A 26,975-nucleotide genomic window follows, 5' to 3' on the forward strand; every position below is an offset into this window, starting at 1 on the left:
CACCAAAACTACTTTCCTTTTCTCTCCTTTGGCCCAGGCCAGGATACTTCTGCCGCCCCTCCCTGTTGCAGACACCCATTACATGCTTGTTCCTGCTTGCCTGATCCCTTCCCTCACCCCTATCTGTTGTCCCTTGCAGTTGTTTGGATTCATAGTCTATATTCAGCAAATACCAAGACTAAGTTATTTGCTATTTGGCCAATTATTAAAAACATGCATTCGTTAGGCATAAATGACCTGGCAGTGCTTGTTTAACTGATGTGGGACACCGCAGTGCTGCTAACTCCTTCCAGGACAACAGATTCAAACCAAACACTCTTAGATCAGAGTGTAAACAAGTCAACATACTAAATTCCTGAGTATGCAAAAAATAAATCTGAAATTCTCATTATTCCTTAAGGACTCAATCCTGCAAGGTTAATATTTACCCTGTGAAGAATTCATACCTATTGTTGAACTGTTCTTAATTCTTATTAAGAAAAATCAATCTTTTTAAACATTGTTTAGCCAGATGAGATGTTAAAAAAAAACACAACCCACTGTGACGCTGGCAGGCCAGGTGCCAGCTCATGCCAAGGTCCCCATGTCTCAACAGACACATAGCTGGAATCTGTTTGGCATTTAGTGTGTGAAGCTGTGAATGCTTGTAAATTGCTGCATGCATTAATCTCACTTGTAATATCTGTATTCCATATTATAATGCAGTGGATGTACTGTGAGCCTCGGTGATCATATGAATCGCCATACAGGAAAGAGACATTAATTAGTGTGAAGCATAGGTGCCAACTTCTCCTGGTGCCAGTGGGTGCTCACGCCCCACCCCCCAACTCCACCCCTGCCCTGCCCCCTCCTGCCCCGCCCCCATTCCAATCCCTTCCCAAAAGTCCCCACCCCAAGTCTGCCCCTTCCCTGCCCCTACTGGACTCCTTCCCCAAATCCCTGCCCCGGCCCCGCCTCTTCTTTGCCTCCTCTCCTGAGTGCGCCGCGTTCCCGCCCCTCTCCCTTCCCTCCCACAGCTTGTTACGCCATGGAACAGCTGTTTTGTGGCGGCAAGCACTGGGAGGAGAAGCAGGGACGCGGCATGCTCAGGGGAGGAGGCAGAGGCGAGCTGGGGAGGGGGGCGGGGTGGAGAGCTTGCCTGTTGGTGGGTGCGGAGCAGCCACCAATTTTTCCCCATGGATGCTCCAGCCCCGGAGCACCCACGGAGTCGGCACCTATGGTGTGAAGAGCTGCTCTTCTCATTTAGCATGACTTTCAGAATCTAGGGGAAAGTCTGAGTATTGCATTTCAAAGTGCTCTGACTTAGCTTCCTACATAACTGAGTCCATCCATGTGAAGATAGATATTTTTAGCAAGAAAAATAAACTAAGTTCTAAAAAGTTAAAAGTCAAAAACAGTGTTACTGTTCACTGAACATGCTGGGCCAGAGATGCCTTCCTCACCTCCAGCAACAGCAACAAAAGCACCATAAGCCACACAAAACTGAAACAATGTCAGGTAAGAAATGGTTTGCCAGGGAAGCAAAAGGTTTAGAAATCCGCTAAATAATCAAGCCGACTACACCTGCATGAGTGTACCCCATTTTCCAAAATATGCTATCAGGGTAGCAAAGCTTTTCCTTGGTTCCTAGAAATCCTGTAGCATTGCTGAAAAAAAACTCCCAACAAACTGATGTTGGTACAGACAGTGACTGTTAGTGGGAATCACAGAGGAAGTGGCTCCTACCTTTCTAAGGACCAGGAATGTAGGTAGAAACCCACCTGATATTTTTCCCTTGTCCACTTTAATTAATTATGTACTTTGATATTCCTTTAACATTAGATGTTTATAAATAAAAATCTTGATGCTTTTTTGGACATCAGCTGCCACTTCTGAAAGGAAACACTGGGATAACATGACATAAAAGAACCTTCCACTTCTTCAGCAAGATCTCAAAATGCTTTACCAAAAAAAAAATCATGAAATAAACCTCAAAACATCCAGTAAAAAAGGTAATTAGCCCCATTTTAGATGGGGAAACTGAGGCTAAAAGTCATGCTCCATGTCACATAAGTCTTTGGCAGAGAAAAGAGACCACAACTGGTTTTACTCTGGCATTTTAACCATTAGGCCACACTTCCTCTCATAGTGATCACACTTGTCAGAGTAACACTGATACAACCAACACCATCAAAGCAAACCATACTTTGCAGTAAGGCACCTAGTGAAATGACTTATAGAAGTACCAGCATTTTGAAATTGAAATCAAGAGGAAAAACAACGCTGATCTGGTAGGATAGACTGTGCCTCAGTCTCACCTGTTACCATATAAACAGTGTCATATTTGAGGTCCTGAGGGTGCCCTCATCACAGAACTGGGTTGGGGCACATTGTCAGGGAAGCTTTAGTACTTTTGCGTGCAGCTTAGGAGAGGACCATAATCATCACTGCCCTGAGTCTGCCAATTCACTTTCACATGAGGGAAAACAGAAAGAAAGAAAAGCCTACAAGTTCTTCCTGTGGTAAGAGTTTGTTCTGGACATTCAGGAACTTAAAATGATTTTAACCTTTTAGAGTGTATTTTAGATGTTTACATCACAACCACCACACATAGACCTTCCTCTGCAAGCAACTCCTGTCTCCATATATGGAGAGTTTTGGCTCACAGGAAGAGCTGACTGGCAAATAAAAGGTGCTGCAATTCTTCATCCTGGGAAGAGGGCAACTAGTGACGTGAGGATGTGCCATCTTCTCAGGTATAAGAGAGAGGGAAAACAATAGGAGCTAAGACTACTTACTGGCTAGAAGGGAGAGAGGTGTAGCAGAGTCAAAATGGCCACCTTAAGACTGCAACTGTTAATCTCTGCCAGATTTAAAGGGCTAGCTATCAGAAAGAGTGTGCTGGGAAAGGTTCCTTTTGAGCTATGATATCCCATGTAAAATCCTCATGGAGAGAAGGCACTGTAGTTTTTACCTCGCTGTAGCTTAGCTAGACAAGGTCAACCTCAGATGGGTGGAATATAGGGTTTACTTTGACTAGCTACAGAGAGGTAAGAACTACAGTGTCTTCTCTCCATGAGGATTTTACATTGAGTTACCTACCTCAACGTAAGAAACACACCGTCTTTTGTAGCCTACAAAGGTGAACCCATACTAGTGAGTTCAGTGGAAATCACAGGGGAAGAAGTTCCAACTTTCTAAGGACTAGCAATCTAGATAGAATCCCGTGTGATATTTTCCCTTATGTGCTTGAATTAAATATGACCTTTGGTTTTCTTTTAGCCTTATGTTTTTATAATAAAATTCTAGATTTTTTTAGGACATCACCTGCTTCTTGTGCCTAAAGTTTACTGCCACTGTATCACAGCTGATATCTGTGCAGTCTCATTTTATGACAACCTGTCTTTTTAACTACTACCACGTAGGCTTTTCCCTTCTGAGTCCACCGGACCTCTCAAATGCCTATCAGCTGAAAGAGGATAGCTCTCCTCTCAGTGGTTAGAAAATCAGAGTTACAAACCTTGGACAGTAGCAAGGCACTGTGGAGTGGAGAGAAAATGTTAGTTCAAAAGTTGATTATCTCAGTGGGTGCCTGGGCACATTTGCTTATTTATAGGAATTGCCCTAGTTGATCCACCTTGTATTGAGGGAGCAACAGGCTCCAAAAAGAGGAAATGTCTTCCAAATAACAGAAAGCAGGTAACTGCAGTATGGTACATTATGAAATTCAATGTATCTACATCATAAAAATGAAGTTTATCTTTAAGCAGTTACTTCTACATAATGTAAAGCTTCCTGCGAAGTCTGTTTGCTCTACTACAAGTTGAATGCAAAAGATCAAATGTTAGATGTATTTTCTCCATTAAATATTACTCATCGATAATTCCACCAGGAGAACACTCTAAGCTTGTAGACTTTAAGATCAAAAGGGACCATCATGATCATCTAGTCTGACCTCCTACATCTTGCAGGTCACAGACCCTAACCCACCCACTCCTGTAATAGACCCATAACTTCTGGCTGCGTTACTGAAGCTCTCAAATCATGGTTTAAATACTTCAAGTTACAGAGAATTCACCATTTACACTAGTTTAAAGCTGCAAGTGATTCATGCCCCATGCTACAGAGGAAGGCAAAAAAACCCCCCCAAACCCAGGGTCTCTGCCAGTCTGACCTGGGGGGAAATTCCTTCTCAACCCCAAATATGGCAATCAGTTAGACCCTGAGCATGTAGGCAGGACCCACTAGGCCAGACATTTGGTAAAGAAGCTGCACAATTACCAACCTGTTGTGAAGCTGGAATGCTGGGACCCTGAGCATCTGAGGAACGAGTCACAGGCAATGGAGGCACAAGGTCTGTTTTTGCACTACGAAAAAAAATTGAGATTATATTAGTTTGATGACTATTGTGAAAGAAAAAAGAATGCACTGAACAAGCCTGCAGTTTAAAAACCCACTTGCATTTTCCCCCATAGGGTAATAACAAAGCTGGTCCTTATGATAACATTTTCATATTAAGACAATAAAAAATTACAGATCAAAAGAAAAAAAACATGTTGCTTTTTCTCCTGTATTTTTTAAACATTAAGGGCAAATTCTGTGGTCTGCTAAAGGGCCATAGAAAGTCTCATTACCAGGGAAACTGGCATGCTGCCACACTACATGCAGGTCCTCACTAGAGAAAGGCCACACAAGCAGACTCCCTTTGCACAGTTCTGGGCTGTGCTCTGTAGTGGCTCTGCATGACTGGGAGGTGGGGGGATGTGTACAGTTAGTAGATCTGTGGCTACACAGATGTGCTTGCCAAGACCCCTGCTGAAGCAGGGGCATTACTGAGGCCTTGCACAGTGGTTAGGATTTGGCTTAGAGTGCTTTGTCTTTTTGGTGATAGCTACCCATATTAGTGCAAAATGTCACAGGAACACCAGATCTGCCAGCAGCAAAAGGGTAAATATATTTTCCCATGATTTTTTCTGATTTGAGAAATTAACTCAGTTTTTCTGTGCGGGCCTATTCATTCACAGTGACATAAAGACAGAACAAAGTCCATTTAGGTGACCACAAAACTTCAGTCTGGGATTGGAGTGTGATGGAGTTTAGTTAATAAAGTCTCTACTACTATAAAATACGTAAGAAATCTGTCTACTGAAGTAACACAAAGGAACAAGTATAACTAAGCAAATTGTTGTTTGCAGTGTTGTTGATCCCACGATATGAGAGACCCAGGCGGATGAGGTAATATCTTTTATTGGACCAACTCCTGTTGGTGGAAAAAACAAGCTTTTGAGCCTCATAGAGCTGACCTGAAGAAGAGCTCCGTGTATCTCAAAAGCTTGTCCCTTCCACCAAGTTAGTCCAATAAAAGGTATTACCTCACCCAGCTTGTCTAACTAGGTTGCATTTACTTGAAATGCAGTTGGGAAAATCTTGCTTTTTAAGTCTCCAAGTGTATCTTGAAAATGTTTTGGGGAGGCGGGGGGCAGGGGAAGAAGAGGGAGGGAATTGCAGAACAGCCCTCTTACAGGCAGAATCACTCCCAGCAGGTGTGGGGTGCGGGTGACCAGGGCAGCTCTGCACCACTACTAGTATTGGCATGGCCTATACGGCACAATTGAGCTCCAAACTAGGAAATGGCCCTTAACACTGGCCAGGTGGTCATCCTAAATTATTGTTAACCACCCTTCGAAGTGCTGAGGCATTTTTCCATGCCCACCCTCTCTTTTATTTAATTTCTAGGTTACATGTAAAACACAGTCTATTCTGGTAACCTAGCACTGAAATATGATATAGGGGCCCTTTATAGGTGATGTTTACCAGTTTCAGACTATGTTATTTTATTTCCCCGAATCTTCCTGTTCTTGAGATCCTAGCCAAGCGTGAGGGGGCCCTCTGAAGTGTCCTGAGGAAGAATCTCCCAAGCTGCTTGCTACCATGCAGTAGTGCTGGATGTCTGGCAGTTAATTTCCAGCCAGAAGAATGTGGTTTAGAAATGCAGATGAACCACAGGTGAAAAAGTCCAAAAATGTCCCCATGTGCACTCACTGGGTGTCCCTCTGTTCAAAGGACAGCTGTGATTTAAGCCTGTTGTCCCTTGTCATCAAGAATGACAAAATCCTTTAAAAAATCCTTTATATCACGCACATTTTTGAGGGTCCAATCCAGCAAAATTAGCCTCTAAAACTGCTGGCCCATGGAATCTCTTCTCCTATAGAGACTGTTCCCCATTCAGGAAGGGAAGTGTCCCCATTCTAATGCACACAGAATGTCTAATTCGTTCTCAATGGTGGTCTCCCTCACAGGGGAGGAGTCTGCTGCTCTGCCCAGCCCAGTCAGCAATTAGCCCCTGGAGAATGACACTGGGCACCAAACATGGATGTGAGCTCTTTTCTAGACATCTAGACAGGAGTTTGTGGGGTAGGATTAGTAGTGAGTGGAGGCCCAAGTTACCAGCTTCTCCTGGCTATTAGCTCTACTGAGGTCCATGAAGTCAAATATGCATTCCCCTCAAAAGATAATCAGAGGCAGGAGTCTGTCCGTGTCGTGTTGTCTTCCCCCCCGGTTAGAGGGTAGGAGGCAACTACTCTTCTTTGCTCACTTCTAGATACTTTGGGCTGGGAGCACGGCTGGTGTAGAGCCCTTGCACCAGCTATACACTATGTATGGGACGTTCTCAGGGAGCTGTTTCTGCCCCTTTAAGGCCTTAATGCACCAAGCCCTTTATTTTGTTCTCGCTTCATAAGTGGTCTCTAGTCAATCTCTGTCAGTCTCTTTTTAGACACCCACAGATGAGCAGGTGTCTACTGGAACTCTCAAGATCTGCACTGCAGCAAATGGAGAAACTGACTCTATCAAGGATGTACTTCATTGGAAGCTAATTCACATAAACTTTCCTCTTCTCCCTCATGCATCTTCACAACCTGCTACTGAGGAGCTGGGTGTGTTCATTTTGGTTTGTGCATCAGATTGCTCTTCCTTCTGAACAGGTCACCATCGAGCAAAGCAAGCATCCAAGGTCCAGAGGCTATAAATGTTCTGTGCTTCACTGACTCCTTAGCTCTTACCGGGTTGCCTGAGCACTATGTCAACACAACAGTCACATATATGCTACTACTAAGTTATCTCTGAGCTCAGAGGAGCATCTGTGTCATATTAAAACCATCACGTTCCACATACTTCACTTCAGACAGAACAGATCTCTCGCCATCAGAACACTGGGACCGCCGGTACTGCCGGTAGCTTCGGGGGGAATGTGAATGTCTAATACGGATTGGGTCACCTTGAGTCCTAAATGAGAAACAAAATTCATAGTAGCAAATTAATACATCTGAGACTTTGCGCCGGAAAAGGAAGTTTAACTTTGAATTGTAAAATCCTCCCTTTTCCTATTAAGAATAACAGATGGCTTCCTGTGCTTACTGAATTCAAAGGACTGGCCCTTTCATTATGTGTTTGTACTTCAAACTTTACATTTAAAGTTGCACAGTTCATTCTAAATGATACTGTCATGTGTGTACGTTGGAGAATGAAATTGTTGAATAAAAAAATGGGAAAAAAAATCTATTCTGTGGAATTTTACCATCACTGTGTTTTTTGCTCAAGGGTACAGCAGAAGCACATTGTAAAGCAAACTGGGATCCCACTCCTGTCAGAAGCAGTTGCCCACACCACTACACAGCCTCCCGAATGACCAGTCGTCAGAGAGAAATGGATGTCTGCTCTGAAGGGACTTGCTATGCATTGGCAGCTGCCCATGATAAGCAGGGGAAGAGGGGTCACATAGGTCAAGCAGTGACTTTAAAGAATCAGAATAAAAAGGTAAATTTTTTAAAAAAGGAAAGGTTTAGAAAATAAATTTTCCCAAGGCATTTGCGAGAAGAAGAAAAAATGCTGACAGATGGCAGAGTAGGAGAGATGGTGGTTTTGTTAGCATTTAGTTAAAGGGAAAGTACCTGGTTTAAAAATGATTCAAGTGTCTTTACCCTCCCTATTTGACCTACTCCATTCTGGATCAAAATTTTCCAAGGAGTTCAAAATATCAGAGATTATCAGGAGGCCATTCTAGTCTCAGTCAAGCTATTCCACAGTGAGAGGTTCTGATAAAAGGGATATTAGGCTATTAAGCATACATACAGAAAAAATTCATATTTCATAATGAATAAGCTCACTCTATTTTGGTGTATGGAATCTCTTTCAGCTGCTCCTCAGATAGGCCAGATGGATCCACAAGTTCCTTCCTGGAAAGGATTAGACAAGGAAATTGAAATTCCAAAAGCTACCAAATTCATAACAAACAATTTATTCCTTCATTGTATTAGACCACAAAGATTTTCTGGAACCAGCTGTGTTCATCATTAAAGCTATCTAGATGTCAACATAGGAAACCTATTTAGAAGTGTTCCTAAAATCTTGATCACTTCCCCTGGGTGTTGTACCTTATTGCCCCACCTTCTATCTGTTCTAGTCTTTTCAGACTCTCTGATCTGTGGGACAGGCACCGTATCTTCATACATGTCCACAACTAATAGAAGAGAGGCCCTGATCCTAACCGGTGCTGTACTGAAAAATAAATAATAAAAATAAGAACATTTTGGAGTCTAGATAGGAACACACCTTAACCCTCAATGAAATGTACTAGACAATAGACAGACATCATAAATGGACAGAAAGAAAAAAATTATAAAGTGTTCTAAAATGTAGTGGGCTTGATTCTTCTTGGCCCTGAGCAGAGTGGATATAGCACACTACCAAATCAGAATGTTAGTGTTTTACATCCACACTGCATGACATAACTGACCAAACAAGGTGCAGAACAGCAGTGACTCTGGCCCAATGGTTGTTCTTCCTAAATAGAGGCACCGTATACTATACCTCCAAGTGTCACTAGTTCCAGTCATGTCCATGTCTTATTACCGTGTATTACATCCAAATGCTGAACATTCCTAAAGGCTAATTTCATTCTAGCAAAATGTTTTACCCACATGTTTGTTTTATAATTTATATAAAGGAACTAAAAGTTTCAAAATAACAATACTTACTGAATATGTTTCCATAACTCTTCCTTTGCTTGTACATCTGGGCTTCTCCTATAAACACCAACATTCACACAAAAGAGAGTCAGATATATAAAAATGTCAGATTACCTGATGTGTTGCGGCACAATGATGACCTTTAATGGCACACATCAAGGAAAGAAATCATGCCAAGTGTAATCTGACACTGACTTGAATGTTAAAGTTTGTTATCGAGGGGAAAGAATTAAACTTCACAGAAACTGAAAACTCATTTCTTGAATGAAAGGCTCTGAGTTGAATCACAATTTCTTTTCCTCTTGCCTTCAGCAAAAGTATAAAACATTCCAAACAAAGGAGTTCTTTATTACAAGATGAAGCAAGCTAGAGCCACCTCTGCCTCACCCTATCCCACATGAACTTGGCACAGCTGAGGACTGAGGCCTCTCAGGGTATGTCTACACGGCAGCTGGGAACAAGCCTCCCAGTCCTAGTAGACAAACTAGTGCTAGTGAGGCTCACACTAGCGCTCTACGCCGTAAAGGGTTGTCTATAAATGACAATGCATTAGGTAGGGGTGGGTTCTTAATTCTGCATGTTTGATTCCGTGTAACAGAGTATTACAATGCAGTAGCTGGGTCTTGAAAAATCACCAAAAAATGCATTACATAAATTATGGACAGCCCATATGGATGTTGCAGCGGCAGCGGCAAGCCACTTGGACTGAAGGGGCAGGTCTGGGCTGGAGCTTGAGTGGCTAGCCTGAGCCTCCACCAGTGCCACAATGTCCACACAGTTATTTTTAGACCATCAGCATGAGCCCCACTAGCATGAGTCTGTCTGCTTGGGCTGGAAGACTTGCTGCCAGATGCAGTGTAGACATACCCTATATTTTGGAGTTAAATTCACTCACTTGGAAAGGGTCTACACAAGCCCTCTTGCCACTTAAGGTCAGTGTAGAGGCAGGAAGGAGAAGATAGCGTGATCAGGAAGGGGGATATAATATATCCATCCTAGTAGTTTACGTGGATCCAATGATGAGACCCCTTTTGCAGTTTTGGTCACTATTCCACTCTATAAACTGGAACAAATGGCCAGGGAGGAAATGTACTGGAGCCCTAGGGCCTCTCTGGAGTTTGGGAGCAGAATTACTACTGAGTTCACTGCACAAAGACTGTTTCCTCTGGCTTTGTGTGGTGAGCGGTAAATTTCACCCAGTGTGATTTTGTACATGATTAATCACTAATGCCACATACAATGAAAAGGTTTTAGTCAGTGCACTGCTCATGGTGAAATATATAGCCAAAAGGTAGGGAAATTTCCTCTACTTTTCAGTTGAAGTGAAGCACCTAGTAAAGTGCATCTGACATCTTTTTGTCAATTACGGAAAACACTGTATGGTTACTCTGTAGCCCTGGCATTATATTTTTCTTATTTTTTTCTTTATAATGTCCAGTAAGTTTGTATTTCATTCAAGGGATAGTAGGGATGCACTCTTGTAGCTAATGTAACATTTGAAAATTCCCATTCATAGTCACCAAAGGCGATGCAGTCTAGTGGATAAAACATGTGCTTTACACAGCAGAGGGAGTGGATGAAGGTTGTAGTTTTAGTATCATTTCACAGAACTCTTTTCATTGTGATTGTAGCTAACAACACTGATAAGAATTAAAGCTTTAAATTCTATGCCTCTTTGAGTTCAGCCATAGAAAGATGTGATAATATAAATATAACATTGAAAAAGCCATGTTGGCAAAGGATCATCTATTTAAATGGTCAAGTTAAGCAAGAAGGACCTGGGACACAGAATAGCTCAAGAGACTTGGTAAATGAGATACAAAGCATTTTTACTATGATGTTGGTTCAAATCCAAAGGACCAAAATGTGCTCAGCCCTGCAAGGATGCACAATGGAGAAGAGGGCCTGTCACAATTGTTGATTTTGCTCTCCCTGAGCATAAAGATTGCACAGGGCTAGTGTGCATGGTGGCACTAGCCTCTCCAAACGGCAAGAGGCTGCGACCTGGCCCCACACCCCTGCACTGGCCAATCATATACTGCATCCTCTAAAAGGGTATTACAGTTCCTACATTCAGCACAGCTCTGGAAGGTACAATGTCTCTTGGAGCACCCTGTGGGGAGGAACTCCTACATGGGGCAGTGCCTTCAATGTAGAAGTGAACAATGACCTTTGTTAAAATGAATTGGTAGTTTCAATCTAACAACTAGCAAACAATAAACCACCATCACAACTGGCACTCTTATAGGCAATCTCAGATCAACAGATGACTTCAGTGGGAGCCGGAGCAGGTTCTAAGTGAGGAGCCTAGGACTGAATGGGTATTGAGACTGAACCTCTTGGGATGTACCCTATCCACATCAGGGACCAGGCATCCTGACAGGCTAGCGTGCAGGAGCTTCCATTACTCCTCCTTGTGTTGTACCTGTTCTATAGACAGAAGACTTCAGTCTCTGTGGCTGACATTCTGGCACCATTCATTCTTTGTCAACCTCCTACTGGCACTGGCCAAAATGGCCGTCCAGGAGGAGGAAGCTGAACCAGGGAGTGACCAGCAACTGTGAAGCCTACTTCCATTTCCTGATTGTCTCACGCAGCTGGGTAAAGTTCTTGTGTGCAGCATCCACCAACTCGCTGGACTCCTTTGCAAAGTGGTGGGTGCTGTCCAGGGCTCTCTGCTCAGCATCGTAATCCGGTTCCTTTGTTTTAACATTTTGATCCTCACCCACGTTCCTGGTTTTTTCATTTTTTGTCCCATGCATTTACTTGGCTTCTGGGCTTTCTGGCCCTACCCTCATTTGAAGACCAAGTCTTTAGTTCATACTAGGCTTTGGTCTATCTCATCCCGCAACTGACATAGGTTGCCACCTTTCATAAACTCTAACCTCATTAGAGGGAAAAAGAACAATGAGGATGAAAGTGAATCCCTCTTTTGGGTGATGTTTAATCAGGAAGGAAGAGCCAGCATTAGCTCCAGTTGTACTTTGTTTAGCTTGACCATTTAACTGGTTATGCCTTTTCTAATGTTTATAATAGTAAATAAATAAGTAATAACTATTACTCTAGTTGAACCACAAGTTATAGGCTGGATGCTGGAATTACTGAATGAATTGACATGGCCTGCACTATGCAGGAGGGTCTCTTTTGGCCTTAAATCTCTCTGAATAATAGTAAGAATAATTAATTATGTTACATTTACATAGTGCTTTTCTTCCCCAAATGTCCCATTTTTGTACAACTAACGTGTTTTCTCACATTTCTAGACATCAACAGTTCAATTTTTAAAAGCACTCAGCCCTGAACTCTGCTCCCTCTGAAATCATTGGGCTTCACTGACTTCAACAGGAGCATAGTTAGATTTTTTTGAAACTCTCTCACTGTAAACGAGAGGATAGCCAGAAATGCTCTGAAATGAAAGGGTACAGAAATCTGAAAGAAGAGTGGGGAGAGGTGGATATGGCAGAGTTTTGCATTTGTGTTAAATGTAAAGAAGCCTCTGCTGAATTGGTATTAGACGCCTTAGTGGCAGAGCCTAATCAAGATAGTTTTAAAGCTCCCCTGCACTGCAGATTGCCTTTTCTTTCATGGAAAAATTAAAGATGTTTTTGTTTCACCTTTCACGTCTTTGAGTTATTTCTAGATCTCAGGCTAGGGGAATAACATTTAGTAACATTTGTTTTGACTTAATATTAAATGTTTTATAGATGATCTAGAGGTAAGAACTGTTAACTTTTGAGATTTTACAGGTGTTCAAGTGTTGAAAGATACAATAGTGACTGGTATGACATAAATTCCAGAGAGATCAGAAACATGGAAATTACCCTTTGCATTCATGGTTCTCTAATGGCATTCAAAGTAAATCTTTTTACAATATTTTTAGGTTTTCTCATGAAATCTGATGGTGGTTTTTTTATGTATGTCAATGTATTTCTTCTTCTCTACCCTCCCACTTCTCCTCCTCTCTCTCTTCTGCCTGCAACTCTTTTTCCTCCTCTTCCTCCTTTCGTGTCATGATGCTTTCACCTCCCTGAGGTAGCAGCTAGGTATAGGAGTGGGGATTTTAATGGCATATTTCACCCCTTAATTCTGAACGGATTTTCTCCTTCCATTCAATCCCAGACTCACAAAGCAGCAGCTGTGAACTCTGCACTCACCCTGGGGCTCTTCTGAGTCTGAATAATCAGCCACTAGGGAATGTGAAAGCTCAATGCAAGATGCACCCCAGCTCCTCAAGGGAGGCTACTGTGTTGCTTTTATAATGCTCATAAATCCTAGCTAGCCTGAGGTAGGAGAGCACCCAGATCACTCCTGAACCCAGTGCTCTCACAAGACAATGTATTGTGCAATGCACCAAACCACTGAATTAGACCACATTTTTATTTTTTTATGCAAATAAAACTATTCACTACTTGGCCCTGGATGTCCTAGTATCACTCATCATTGCCAGAAACCTGATTTGCATTGAGAAATCCTGATTTCTGGTGTAAAGTCTTAAGACCAGGCAAGATAAGAAACTACTTTGACTTTTCATCATTCTCTAAAAGGCACACATCCTGAACCTGTAAACAATTCCACTCCGTATTTCTGAGCTTTCATCCTTAATGTGTATCATTACTCAACATCAAGGGACAAGGGGCTTTCCCATTAAATCAAAGACATCCTTGATCATTAATACCAAACAACAGTCTCTCTCTCTCCCATCCTTCCACCCCACCCCCCACACCCCTCATTTTATAATCCACAGTTCAGAGAAGAGTTTAGCTACTGTGTTATGAATAATGTATATTCAGACTGTCCTGTTATAAATCTGAACTGAGTTCTGAACAGACAGTATCTTCTGGACCATTCCTAAGATAATCAGATTCTCTAACGCTCAAGGAATCTAATGGAAATTTCCATTAAATGCTGTCTCCAAGTTTTTTTTTTTTTATTTTATTTTAATTTTATTTTTTGGTTTTTTTTTTACAAGCTCGAACAGCCCTAGATGCTAATAAGGTCTACATTAATTTATGCTTGCATCTGTACTCTTATTCACAATTCATTTTGAATTCATGATTTGCAAATAAGCAGCATTTAGTGGATTTAAATAGCCATGGAATTTAAATGGCCATTCTTCTCAATTAAAAAACCCCTTTGGCTACACAGATGGTTTACCTGAACTCTTGAAAATAAGCCTGGCAGAACTAGAATTTGGATCTTTTTACATTTGCTGTTGCCATAAAAAGAAACAAGGGTCAAATACTTGTCAAATATTTTTCCAAGAAAAAAATGTAGCAAAAAACTAACATCGAATGTTATTCATTATCAAAGAAATTAAGGGTGATGAGCCCCATTAAAGCTGATTTATCCCTCTACCTCAAGCTCCTAAAGTGAACCCAATTTGTAGTTAAATTGAATGCATGGCAGATAGTAGTTAACACAAAGGCCATGTCTATACTATTAAAATAACAGAGTTCAAAGCATTGTAAAATGTGTGAACTGGAATGAATCATGTTATGACTAGACTAAAACAAACAAACAAAAAACAAAACCACACCCTGCACTAGGGACCTGATTTTTCTCTGTCTTACATAGGTCAAGCCATGTTATCAGACAGCTGAGCCACAACCAAATTTAATAAATGCTGTTACACCCTACCGTAGCTTGAGTCTATCTGTCTTGTTTAATTTTGTATGTAGTGTAGATGTAGCTGTGTTGGTTCCAGGATTTTAAAGAAACAAGGTGGGTGAGGTAATATCTTTTACCGGACCAACTTCTGTTGGTGAGAGAGACAAGCTGTGTCTCTCACCAACAGAAGTTGGTCCGGTAAAAGATATTATCTCACCCACCTTGTCTCTCTTGTTTAATTTTGCCATTTAAATGGTTAAAAAGCTTTTATTTGATCATTTTTGTAAGAAACATCTTTAAAGAGCTAATGTTTTCTTTTCCCAGGCTGTTTTTGTCCATGTCAAATGTTTTTATTGTCAATTTGTTTTGTTCTGTTTTGCTTAGAAAGATAAACAAATGATGCATATATATATATATATATGAAGAGAAAAAAACATAATATCCCAAGATTTGTCTCCTCACCATCTAGGATCTTGTCTTGTTCTGTAAAGCACTGTGTACATTTATATTGCAATATCAATAATATTTAATGAAAATATAACCTATCAAAGCCTTTTACATCACTTATCTAATTCAGTGTTTCATCATTACATGAGTTAAACTAGCCATGAGAGGGAGCCTCTGGTGTCTCATTAATGTAACAGAAACTTATTTGGCAAAGAAAAAGTTAGTTACAAATTTTATGTAAGGGCTAGAAATTCAGAGTGCACTTCCTGGTTTAAAACATGCTCTCTATATAGGAGGTAACAAAAAGTAATGGAAATCACACTTACTCTATGTTTTACAGCCTCAACTCAAATGAGTTATTATATTGACACTTTTTAGCTATGTATTTTCCTATAATAAGTCTACCTATTAACATTTGATTTGTAAGTGATGGCAAAAGAAAACAGATCTGTACAGAGCCTGTAAAACTCTTAACATTTGGAATTTTAATGGCACTACCCATTTCTCATAAAGGAAGAAAAATGGTGACATATGGAGTTAGAGATAAAAATGGGTTCTGACGATGTTGGTAACCATGAGAACCGAACTCAGGTGGATTGTAATATCAGAACTGTGAAATGTCAACACAGATATACAGCTTTATATTGTAGCTTGGTTTTGTTCCTTATTTTCAATAGATTAGAGTAAAATAGTTGCACATTTGTATGTATTCATCAAATTTCATTTTATTTCCTCTGCACCCTGATGAATAAATCCTTCCAGTCACAAGTTATTAAAGTAATTTTGCAGATTTAAAAAAAAATCTTTTAAAGTGTGATACAACCCTCTTAAAGGAAAGTCTTTTTTTCTCCACGGAGCTTCACTTTAAGGGGAAGCTCTCTAGAAGTAGAACTGCATGCTACACAGGGCGATGCATTGAAACAATTCAGGATTTACCCTCAACTTATCTATAAGCAAAGTTTTATTATATCTTTTCACTGGGGGGTCAAGATCACCCCTCCTTATACAATGCGTAAATAACGCTCTTTGTGTGGGGAGCTAAGCAGAGACAAAAAGCAGCTGTTCCATTCTGTGGGCAAAGTAGATGTCACTGCCCCTTTGCAGTCCATGCCCGGGGTCTGGTACCACTGGATGTGGGTAAGTATTATTTCTTGGTCCTGCTGTACCAGCATATTTTAAACCAACCTAAAACCCCACTGGTATACACGAATGCAGAGAGCCCCTACATAACCCCACTACCAGGCATGAGCATGCAGAGGATCCTCAACATCTGGATTTGTTGCATGCTATATGTGGGTTCAACTGTATTTATTCTCCCCACCCAACCAAGTTTTTAAAGTATTGGAACTCTTGATAGAAAAGTCTGACTCTGCCATTTTTATTAGCTCACATTTTGAAATCAATAGTTAATTTTGTGTTAACTTAGTAAACACACTGTGTTTACTATTTCCCAGCCTCTTGGGTGCCAGAGTTTGAACTGTGTCTACTGGTGACATGGAGATGCAATGTCCCAGCAAAGGCCTGGATCTGTACACCAATTCTGTATTAGAAACATTTTTGTTATTTTTATGGCATAAATCTATAAATTGTTATGAGGGGAAATAAATTCAGCAATTTGATGTTTCACACAGTTCCAATAGTTCTGGCTTAATATGGAAGGTAACTTAAACTTGTATTATCAGACTGTAGCTGGGTAAGTGTTTAGAGTGCATTACCTTGCTCCCATATTAAGCCACAGGCATCGTGGGATGGACAATTCATCCATTTTAGCCAGGCAACTAGGCTATGGTAGTAGTCAAGATACTCTCTTGAGTACTCTCCCGGGCCTCCCAGCTGGTCTCCTGGCACTCTTCAACATGCTTTCCAACCCTTCTCCTCTGCCATGGATCCTCTGGCACTTTCCTTTAGATACCTGGGACCCCCACCCTTCCTTTCACTGTTTCTCTAGTCACAAATTATGCTGGACATTAATGCTACAAAGAATATTATTCTTGGTAATCTCTCTAAACCCTGACCATGCACAGATTAAAAAATAATCAATACAATGTTTTCATTAGTTCACAAGAAAATTAATTTTAGGAACTGGCAACTTCGCTGTTCAGTGGATGGCTGAACATATGCACGGCATTGCCTAGCAACACCACTCTATCACGGAAATCTTGACAGCAGGTTGTAATAAATCCCTGACTGCTGCTTACAGATGGTAATTTGAAGTGAAGCTGTTAGTGGCTGGTCTAATCTGGACCAGCATTTCATAGATTTTTTTTTTTTTTGGCTAAATTAAATTGTGTGGGAATTTCACATAGAGCAACCCTCACATACTGTAGTAAAATAAAATGTCACTTGTAGATCTTAACTTGCTGTACAAAGGTGGGGAACGTTATTACGCCCATTATAGAATTAGGGCCACAAAAAAGTCTGGTGACTTGCTCAAGCTCACATATTGAGTCAGTGGCAGAGTTTCTAATAGAACTCACATCTCCTTACTTCCAGCCTCATGCTCAAACCACTACACCACTGGAGGGGGACTACAAAGTGGACTATTCCTAGAAGTCATGCTAATTTGAGATTAAACCAAGTAAAACTTCAATAAAGTTGCCATTCTTGAACAGTCTTCAGAGAAGTAATAATAATTCAGTCAGAATTATTTGTCCTGGTGCAAAATTCATTACAGTGGTCTTTGATTTCACGTCAAAGTGTGGAAATGCTCACGTACGATCGAGATCTGTGCCTGGATCGCCTGTAGTTGGGATCAGCCTGGTTTTTCTCTTTTTGTTGCCTCAGTACTGCTTCCCATTGAGGAGCTGAATCCACCATGTCATTCTCTTGCCGTAACCTGCATAAAGAGCAACACATCTAGAGTAAACATCTGGAGAATCAATGCTTTGGCCTTGGGTGTGTTTTGCAATATTTTCTGAGGGAATTCTGGTGTTATTCAAACGGCTATCTGGGCAAGGTAAGCCAGGGCACAGGTCACCCCAATAATCAGCAGGGGCACTGAACTCCTTTGGCCCCGGGGCTGTGGTGGGGAGAGCAAGGTTCTCTGGCCCCCAGACCTTGAGAGGAGAGTGAGGTTCTCTGGCCCCCGGGGCCATGGTGGAGGCACAAAATGTGCCCCTCCAAAAGCCGACAAACTTTTATTCCTGTGCATGCCCCTGCTGCTATCTTAAAAAGAGCTGATCAGCAAGCTTGGTTACAACCGCATTTACATAAGATTCATAACTTTCCTTTTACTTCACTTATTTCCTAAAACCATTAAAAAAACAATAGCTTGTATCAAAGAAAACAAAATTTATTTAGAAATTTTAAAAAAATTCAGTTTGTACAAGAGGAAAACCAATCCAAACCAGTAAAACATGGCCTCCAACTTGTATTACACCATCTTCCTAACCTAAGCCAAAAGCACTCCATAGGGTTGTACGCTGATTTTATTTTGCTTTTCCGATCCACAGACTTTTAGTATAAGTCTGGTATTGCAGTTCATGTTTCTGCAATTGTTTCTAAATACTCTGGACCAGCTTGCTCCCTTCTGTGGCAAAACCACTAACAGGAGCATAAGGAGTAGGAAGAGTTCACAAGGATCTCCTTGCAGAGTACATGCTCAAAAACAGTCTGCAGGATCAAACCGTAAAGCCTGAAACGCCCTCAGGATCTGGGTAAATTCCAGGGAGGAGGAGGAGTCCAGGACTATCTTCACCATGAAGCTCATTACAGCTATGGCTGCAGACCTGGTAGTATGGCTCTAATGAAGCCAGGCGACCAGGGCCTCCCTTGCCCACAGCTGTGTTGAGACCTCTCCAACCCACCCATTTCACCCCAAACCTGCCAAGTCCTTGCTGCAGCCCCCCTGCAAGGCCCTTGGATTCACATGGGATGACATTATATGGGATCCAGAAATGTGAGGGACACGGCCATGGATGCTGCTGAGTCTCCCTTGCATGCAGGAGGCAGATCTATGCACAGAGGGTTACCTCCATGTATGGATCCAGGGGACAAAAATGAAAAGAGAAGTCCAGTAAATGTCCTGAGGGTTTCCCTAGAGAATGACACTGTGAAGTCAAGTGCCTGTTGTTTGTAAGACCAATGCTTAAGAGGTTCAGAGTACCTAGTTACTATAGCAACTGATGCTTTAGAGATAGATGGAATGGATTGCTGTAAGTGAGGAGGTCAAAAATAGTCCAGGCACTTGCAAGTATCCAATCTAGAACACGTTCTGAGAATAGATCCTATCTGGAAATTTGAATATCTGTTGTTTAAAATGAACAGTAATAGTTCTTTCCAAATGATTTCACTGATCTCTAATGTCTAACCCTTATTCTAATAATGCCCAAAACAGATCAGTGTAAACTGAGGTATAATCTAATGTAATAAATGAGAAATGTACCAATGAGAATGTACTTAAAGGCAGAAACCCATATACAGTGCACTAGCATAGCTAGTGTTTATCTCTTTTGACAGGGTTTAAAAGCAAATCCCCTATAGCCTTCTATATCCCTAAAAATGTCCAAATTCTCTACAAAGAGGTTTCAGTGCCAGTTCTACCCATTTATTTTCAAATGCAATTTTTTTTTAAAATGACAGATCCGTGAATCAGTCCATGATTCATAGCTACGGCAGATTGGAATGAATGTCAGCAATGAATTATAAGCTCTGCATCTCTAACAACAAACTGATCTTATTTCAGGGTGATGCCTCCAGCCTTAAGCTGATGCCTTAACAATCAACATGTTAAGGCAAGGTCATTCAGGCCTAGCCAAAAGTTAGCCAGTCTTGGAGGTGGAGATGTTTATTAGGGGTGATCAGATGCAAAGATGGAACAGGCAAATAGGATCTGAAACTGTTTAGCGACAGCACTGAATATAATCCTGCAGGAATTTAGAGACAGACCATGTGAAATACCACTCTGAGGGAGGAGGGTGTCTGATATGACAATAAACCAGGCATACTAAAGAAACCTGAAAATAGGACTGGGAAGGAAAACATGAGAAAAAAGATGCCAGAAAGATATTTCTCTGACAGGCTGGCTGATCAAGAGGGTCAGAAAGGAGATATCACTCCCTTGGAAATATAAGCTATTTTAATCCTATTGTTGTTGCCAGTAACAACCTTTATGTAGATGAATTTTTAATTATATCAGGTTAGTGATGTTATGCAAACTGTTTCTGTTTCTTTCATCTGATTTTCTCTATATATGTTTAATGACTCTTGGGCTGGATCCTCAACTCGTGCAAATCAGCAAAGCTCTGTTGCATGGCACAAAGCAGCCAGAACACATTGGAGCATCAAGTCTTCACCTCTAAACAAGTCACTTTAAACCTGTAATCTGCAGTAGCAAGAATTAACATAAATTTATGTATAGAAATGTAATATAGGAACTCACATATCAACAGGTAATTCATTGTGATTTTCATCGAAAATCAGTCAGTTTGTGGAAAGGGTGGCCATCATACATGGTGTAAATAGTGTCAACTGCCTTGATATAGTACAGTCGTTTAAACCTGTGCAAAATGCTACCAAATCAGAATAGCAGTATTTGACACCAGTTTTGCTCATTTGTGACTACAAATGTGCCAGGCAATGGAGAACCAGGCACACTATCTATTAATAGATAGATTCCAGTCTGTTGAGGAGGCATGTAATCTCTGCTGGAGGTAAGATTTCATGAATATTTAGTTGTCTAGCATAAAAAATTAAAACCCAGCTGCAATACACTACAGACTACAGCAGAGCATGATGTATGCACCCACTGGCTACAATGTGAGTGAGATTGTACACCTTGGTGATAGTGTTTGAAATTACATTCCTGTGCTGACCATCCACTTTGTCAATAGGCTTCTGATTAATGATCTTTCATTAATGAAATAAACAAGTCCTTTCTTCTGCAGCCCACTCTACTACTGGAAATCCTTGGGGCTAATAGGGAATGAAATAACAACTACAGCAGTAAAGTGCTTTTCTACAGCTGAAAGTCTGACAGTCCTAAAGATAAAGAATGACAAAATAAAAAAGAGAAAAGAAGATCTCGCAGACTGGGTATAGGTTGAAACCACCATTGGTTTCTGAGCTAGCAAAGATTCAAACACCACAGTTCTGTGTTATTTCAAGCTAATACTTTTTGGTTAAACAAATACAATGTGATGAACAAGAATAGTTTTCAAAGCCGTTTTCAGTGCTGGTATGACACTGGTGTGATACAACCATTGTACTAAGTGTTGTCCATGCCAGGATCAGAACTGTGCAAGTAAACATGTCCATAGCTAGAATATTTCTGACGGTAGCATCCTGAAACAACTTCAATAATTATGAAAGATTCCCAGGCAATCTTCATCCAGTGATTTCCAAGATTTAAATCCAGAACACATGTATAAAATTTGACCACCTTTGGACATTCCCTTCAGCTACGGAAGAAAGTACTTCTCCCCTTGCTCTTTCCCCAGCATGCACTGGTTTCACACTTTTAAATCTTCTTGATTTGAAAGTGGATGAGGTACTATAGAACAGCACTTCACAGTGAGGTGCTGCTCTTTGACTGAAATACAGAGAAGGAGATTGTAATTATTTTCCAAATCTGGGACCACTGCTAAAATGAGATATTGCCTTGAAGCTTTTCCCCTTTTTGTCATATAGCAACATTTATCTTCCACATCAGTTTTTGTGAGCTCTGTGTAAAAATTGGAAATTAAACCTGAGCCTGAGAATCCAGATATTTTACTTTCTACTTGTAAAAAATCTCTGGAAACTCTTCATATATTAGATATTAAAAGCATTAGGACATAAATATTAGATACAGGAAAGCAAAGACTTGCACTAGAATTTCTAACAACTTCCCACTGTTGAAATCAAGCTTGCTGTTTCCCATCTGGCTCTGTATTTGTCAGTCTTCAGATGCTCTAATTTTTTTTATCGCTTCTCCTCCCCCTGAAAATATATGTCTTTTTCAGGCATTGGTTTGAGAACACTGATGCAAAAAACTCATTTACTTTTTCAGCACCTCTCCATTTTTTTCAGCCTTCTCTGTCCATAAATTACCCTTACTACCTCTGAGAGATGGCATTGTCTCCAACAATGATTTCTTGCTCCACGTGTACTTGAAAGATGTCTTATTCATCTTCACCTCTTCTGCAATTTCCTCATTCTCCATCTTTGCTTTTTATAATTTTTACAAGTTCTTGCCCTCAGTTGGCATTTTCAAGCCAGCCTTCCTCTACTCCTGAGGCTTTCTTCCTTCTATGCTTCTTCGTTAACCTTTAATATTTTTTGCATATCCTAGTTAATATATATTGGCCTTTTAAACATTCGAATATATGTATTTCTGGATGGTAAGCAAATCGTTGGGCATGCATTAATTTATCTCTGAATACTTTATATTTCTGCTGTCTCCTTTCCTACTATTGCTCTAACACAATTTCACCCAACAATAACCATCATGTTTACATATCTGTTTAATTTGCAGCAAATATAGTATTGAAAAAATCTCAATATATAAAGTACCAAAGCAGCTAAAAAAACAAGCAACATCAGCAAACAAAAAACACCAGTGTTGTATCTCTGCAGGATTCGGATTAGATGTGGTTATGAAGCTGTGACGATTTGGGGAATGTGTCTATGTAAAGCTTACAAATTCTGAATTCTGGTTGATACTGGGGACTCTCTGTGTTCCTATGTCAGACTGTCAGCTCTATTTTGAAAGTGGAGCTTGTTTGCCTTTCTGCCTTTTTGCCTCCATATTGAGCTAAAACCCACAGGAGAAATTCTTCCACCTGGCACAGGGCTAGCAATGGTCATTAAACTGTAATGATCATCCATTCAAATGGAGGACTCTTGGACAAAGAGATAGCTACTGCCCAGGGTAAACCAGTTTTTCAAGTCTGAACTCCAGGACAGAAGTAAGGCAACAGATCACCTGGTGAGAAATCTCTGAAGAGGCCAATCAGGAAGTCACCTGACAAAAAGTGCTGGAGGTTTTAGAAAAAAGAGTGTCTTTCACTGGCCATTTCAGAGAAAGAGAGTGAAAAGGCACTGACTGCATGGGTCAGAGAGAGAGAGAGTGAGAGACAGAATCCAGGATTAGGAAAAGAAGTAATTTGCAGGAAGGGGATTCCAGACACCCCAGAGAACTCTGACCAAGGCCCAAAGAATGCTTCAGATTAGTGAGGAAACATGCAGTTATTTTTATTGTTTTATGCTTTTATTTTATGTTTCAGATTAGTGAGGAAACATGCAGTTATTTTTATTGTATATTTGTGTATTATTGTATAGCTGTATATTTCTCGTGCTAGCTAAAATAAAGAGTGACTGGTTTGGGGAAAACCTTACGAAGTCTGTGTACTTCACTATCACATGTACCTGAAGAGGTGAACTCTAAATCCAGAGCACCCACGAGACTGGAGCTCTGGGATAGGATGTGCCCAAGCTATCAGGGGGGTAAACACTGGTCCTGGGGACCTACGGCAGCTGAGTCAGGTGGTCTCATTTCCGTGAAGCAGTAACAGAAAGTCTGTGCCTAGGAAACATGCCACAGACACCAAGGAAAAATCAAGTGCTGCAGCCTACCCAGACTAAGAGGTAGCTTAAGAGCACAGGTCTCACTGTGGTGGGACACAAACAGAGCAGCTGGGTGAGTGTCCAGCCAGGGAAGCTCTACCAGGTTGTATGGGATAGGCGGTGGCTCACATTTAACTATGTGGAGGATCACCACGGTGAGACCATACTTTGAGAAAAACTAAAAAGGCACAAGGAACAAATTCCAGCTTCCATGAGACACAACTCCCATTTTTGACTAAAATCTTTTTGGTTTTAAGCCAAAACATTTTGACAAAAAATGAAAATTTCCACCAAGCAGACACTTTTAATGAAACAATTCATTAAGCCCCAAGCCCAATTTTCCATCAAAAAACAGTTCTGATGGAAAAATTTTGACCAGTCCTACCATTTATTTAGCTCCATTACAACTTCCCTCAATCTTCACTCCTTTTGCTTTTTTCCCCTTGTGGAAGGAAGCAATCTGGCCCCCTATCATTAATACTGTAAAATATTTTTTTTAAAATCCACTTGAAATAAATAGCTTCCAGACAGAAAATTTGGGCATTATCTATACAGAAACTGCACATGGGGATGAAATGGAAAACAGCAGGAATGCATTTATTCACATGTTGGCTTTCAGATTTTTTTCCATGACAAGTGACTTGGAGCCTATAGAGGTGATATGATAGCAAACTATATTTATGCAGATGATATATGCTCTTGGGTGAACACCGTAAGAATATGAAGGCTCACCTGACTGCTGAAGTTCCATTGCAAACATATTTGAGAATATATCTGCTTAATACTTTTTGTGCTACACTCTAGAGATGTGATCGGATTTCTACGAATATAACCAACTAGAAGGCAATGGTACTATACATAATACCTAATAACTTCATAAATTTTCTTTTGACCACAGCATGAAAATGCAGGGCATGCATCTTTATTATTTAAATATATTCAGAATATTATGCTGTGATTTATTTACATAATTTTGCCTCAGAATAAAATATACACAGGTTGTATTGAAATCTAATGTGTTTATTAAGAATGCTTAAATATTTGTTGTTCTCTTAATCCTAACCTTCACCATTTTCACTGTTTTTACAAGACCTCACATTTACTCTTGATTTTTCTTTGCATACCTATGCTAGATTTGCTTTCAACTGATACTCATGAATATTGTGTCCATCTGTTTGTTTGTCAAGACCAAAAAGAGTAAAATTTAGTGCTCATTTCTGCAATGTGCCTGATTCTCAGCACTGGAAAATGAACTCATATTTATCAACAAAACAGATACAGCCTGGGCTGTGGCAGCACAAATTTCTCCATGTCATCCTGCTACTTTAATACTGATCTGGCTGAATTACCTCTGCTCGTAAGAAGATACAGTAAAAAGATTCAGTGTCCATGTCCATTCCATACTTTTGAATACCTGCTGAAACTGCTTACAAAGGTGCCAATTGATTATGGCCAGTGTTTTCCCTTTATCTGGCCACAGGGAACAAAACTGAGACCAGCAGCTCATTTCATATATGTTACCAAGTAGTTGTCAGATTGGTAATGACTTTTGATCTGGGCTGAAATCAAATTGGTGACCTAGAGGTAAAAGACTATATATCATTAACATTCCTATATGCCATCCAGTCCTGAAATCATAAAATATTACAAAAATACATGTGAGCTATGAAACATTTAGCTCTTTAATCTGAACAGAAGAAAGGCTAGATGAAAGAGCAGATTCTTTTTATTCTTAAGAAAATGATAAACAATAAACACCACCCACACTTTCTTGCAGTTCATTCCTTATATTGCAAGAGTTTCTTACTAAGTGTTTCTCTGTGTTAGCTGGCTTGAGGCTAACTTCCTTCATTTGCTAGTGGACCTCCCTGAACAACAACATATTGAGCCCAAAGCCTTGCAGGTCAAAAACTGACTGCATCCTTCTAAGAGAAGATACAAAAAAAGTTAAATACCCAGTGATCACTGACACTCCATTTAGTAAAAAGAAAAGGAGTACTTGTGGCACCTTAGAGACTAACCAATTTATTTGAGCATGAGCTTTCGTGAGCTACAGCTCACTTCATCGGATGCATACCGTGGAAACTGCAGCAGACTTTATATATACACAGAGAATATGAAACAATACCTCCTCCCACCCCACTGTCCTGCTGGTAATAGCTTATCTAAAGTGATCATCAGGTTGGGCCATTTCCAGCACAAATCCAGGTTTTCTCACCCTCCACCCCCCCACACAAATTCACTCTCCTGCTGGTGATAGCCCATCCAAAGTGACAACTCTTTACACAATGTGCATGATAATCAAGCTGGGCCATTTCCTGCACAAATCCAGGTTTTCTCACATCCACCCCACCCCCATACACACACAAACTCACTCTCCTGCTGGTAATAGCTCATCCAAACTGACCACTCTCCAAGTTTAAATCCAAGTTAAACCAGAACATCTGGGGGGGGGGGGAGTAGGAAAAAACAAGAGGAAATAGGCTACCTTGCATAAAGCTATTACCAGCAGGACAGTGGGGTGGGAGGAGGTATTGTTTCATATTCTCTGTGTATATATAAAGTCTGCTGCAGTTTCCACGGTATGCATCCGATGAAGTGAGCTGTAGCTCACGAAAGCTCATGCTCAAATAAATTGGTTAGTCTCTAAGGTGCCACAAGTACTCCTTTTTTTTTTTGCGAATACAGACTAACACGGCTGTTACTCTGAAACTCTATTTAGTGTGTCATCCTAACTTCCTGGTTCGACTAGCAAACAAGTCATCCGTACACACTAGCTTATTGTTACACTGTACACACTAGCATGTCACAAGACCCTGCTCTGATTTAAGTAATCACTACAAAAATCTCATAGATCAATATTCCTGCTACCAGTATATTGAAAAACTACAACAGATTTCTAATATCTCTTTAACAACTGCAATTCGTAGCTGGATTATTATTATTATTATTATTATTGTAAATCCTTTATATAGTGCCATAAATTTACAGTGTTCTTTACAAACAGAATAGGACATACCACTGCTTTGATTTTATATATAAATAAAATAATTATTGCCAAGAGCTTTGATATATCTCATAAATAACTTATTGCCCATAGCACTGTATATGAAATAAGGGGTAGCACTAGTAGCTTGTATTAGCAGCATTATTTTACTGATATGATTCCCCTTGGCACAAAAGACAAGGCTCCATTAATGCTGTTCTGTTTAGCTAATGCAATATGAAAAGGTCATGGGATTTTTTTTAAATCCCCCTTCCTAGCGTTTTTGGGAGTTATTTTGTTGCCGGCACCCAGTGCCGAGAGGCAAAACAACAGCAGGGGTTCGTTACCCGGTGTGTTTCACTCAGTAATCGCTACGGGGTGGAGAA

The 26,975-nt window shown here is 40.5% G+C and overlaps 1 protein-coding gene across 4 annotated transcripts in view; it reads right to left on the reverse strand.

Annotated features, from left to right (window-relative positions):
- EPB41L4A (erythrocyte membrane protein band 4.1 like 4A) overlaps positions 1 to 26,975 on the reverse strand; it is a 222,772-nt gene that overhangs the window by 2,385 nt on the left and 193,412 nt on the right. For 3 of the 4 annotated variants that reach the window (XM_073344691.1, XM_073344692.2, XM_073344693.1), the window contains 5 exons: positions 17,776 to 17,895; positions 9,015 to 9,062; positions 8,145 to 8,213; positions 7,153 to 7,263; positions 4,265 to 4,346 (listed from right to left, as the gene is read on the reverse strand). In XM_073344691.1, coding sequence (XP_073200792.1) covers positions 4,265 to 4,346; positions 7,153 to 7,263; positions 8,145 to 8,213; positions 9,015 to 9,062; positions 17,776 to 17,895 — 430 coding nt within the window. Of the gene's footprint in view, positions 1 to 4,156; positions 4,347 to 7,152; positions 7,264 to 8,144; positions 8,214 to 9,014; positions 9,063 to 17,775; positions 17,896 to 26,975 lie in introns of those variants that run through there. The other variant, XM_073344694.1, reaches the window with a different exon arrangement.

The sequence above is a fragment of the Lepidochelys kempii genome, chromosome 5 (assembly GCF_965140285.1).
Source record: "Lepidochelys kempii isolate rLepKem1 chromosome 5, rLepKem1.hap1, whole genome shotgun sequence".
NCBI lineage: Eukaryota > Metazoa > Chordata > Testudines > Cheloniidae > Lepidochelys > Lepidochelys kempii.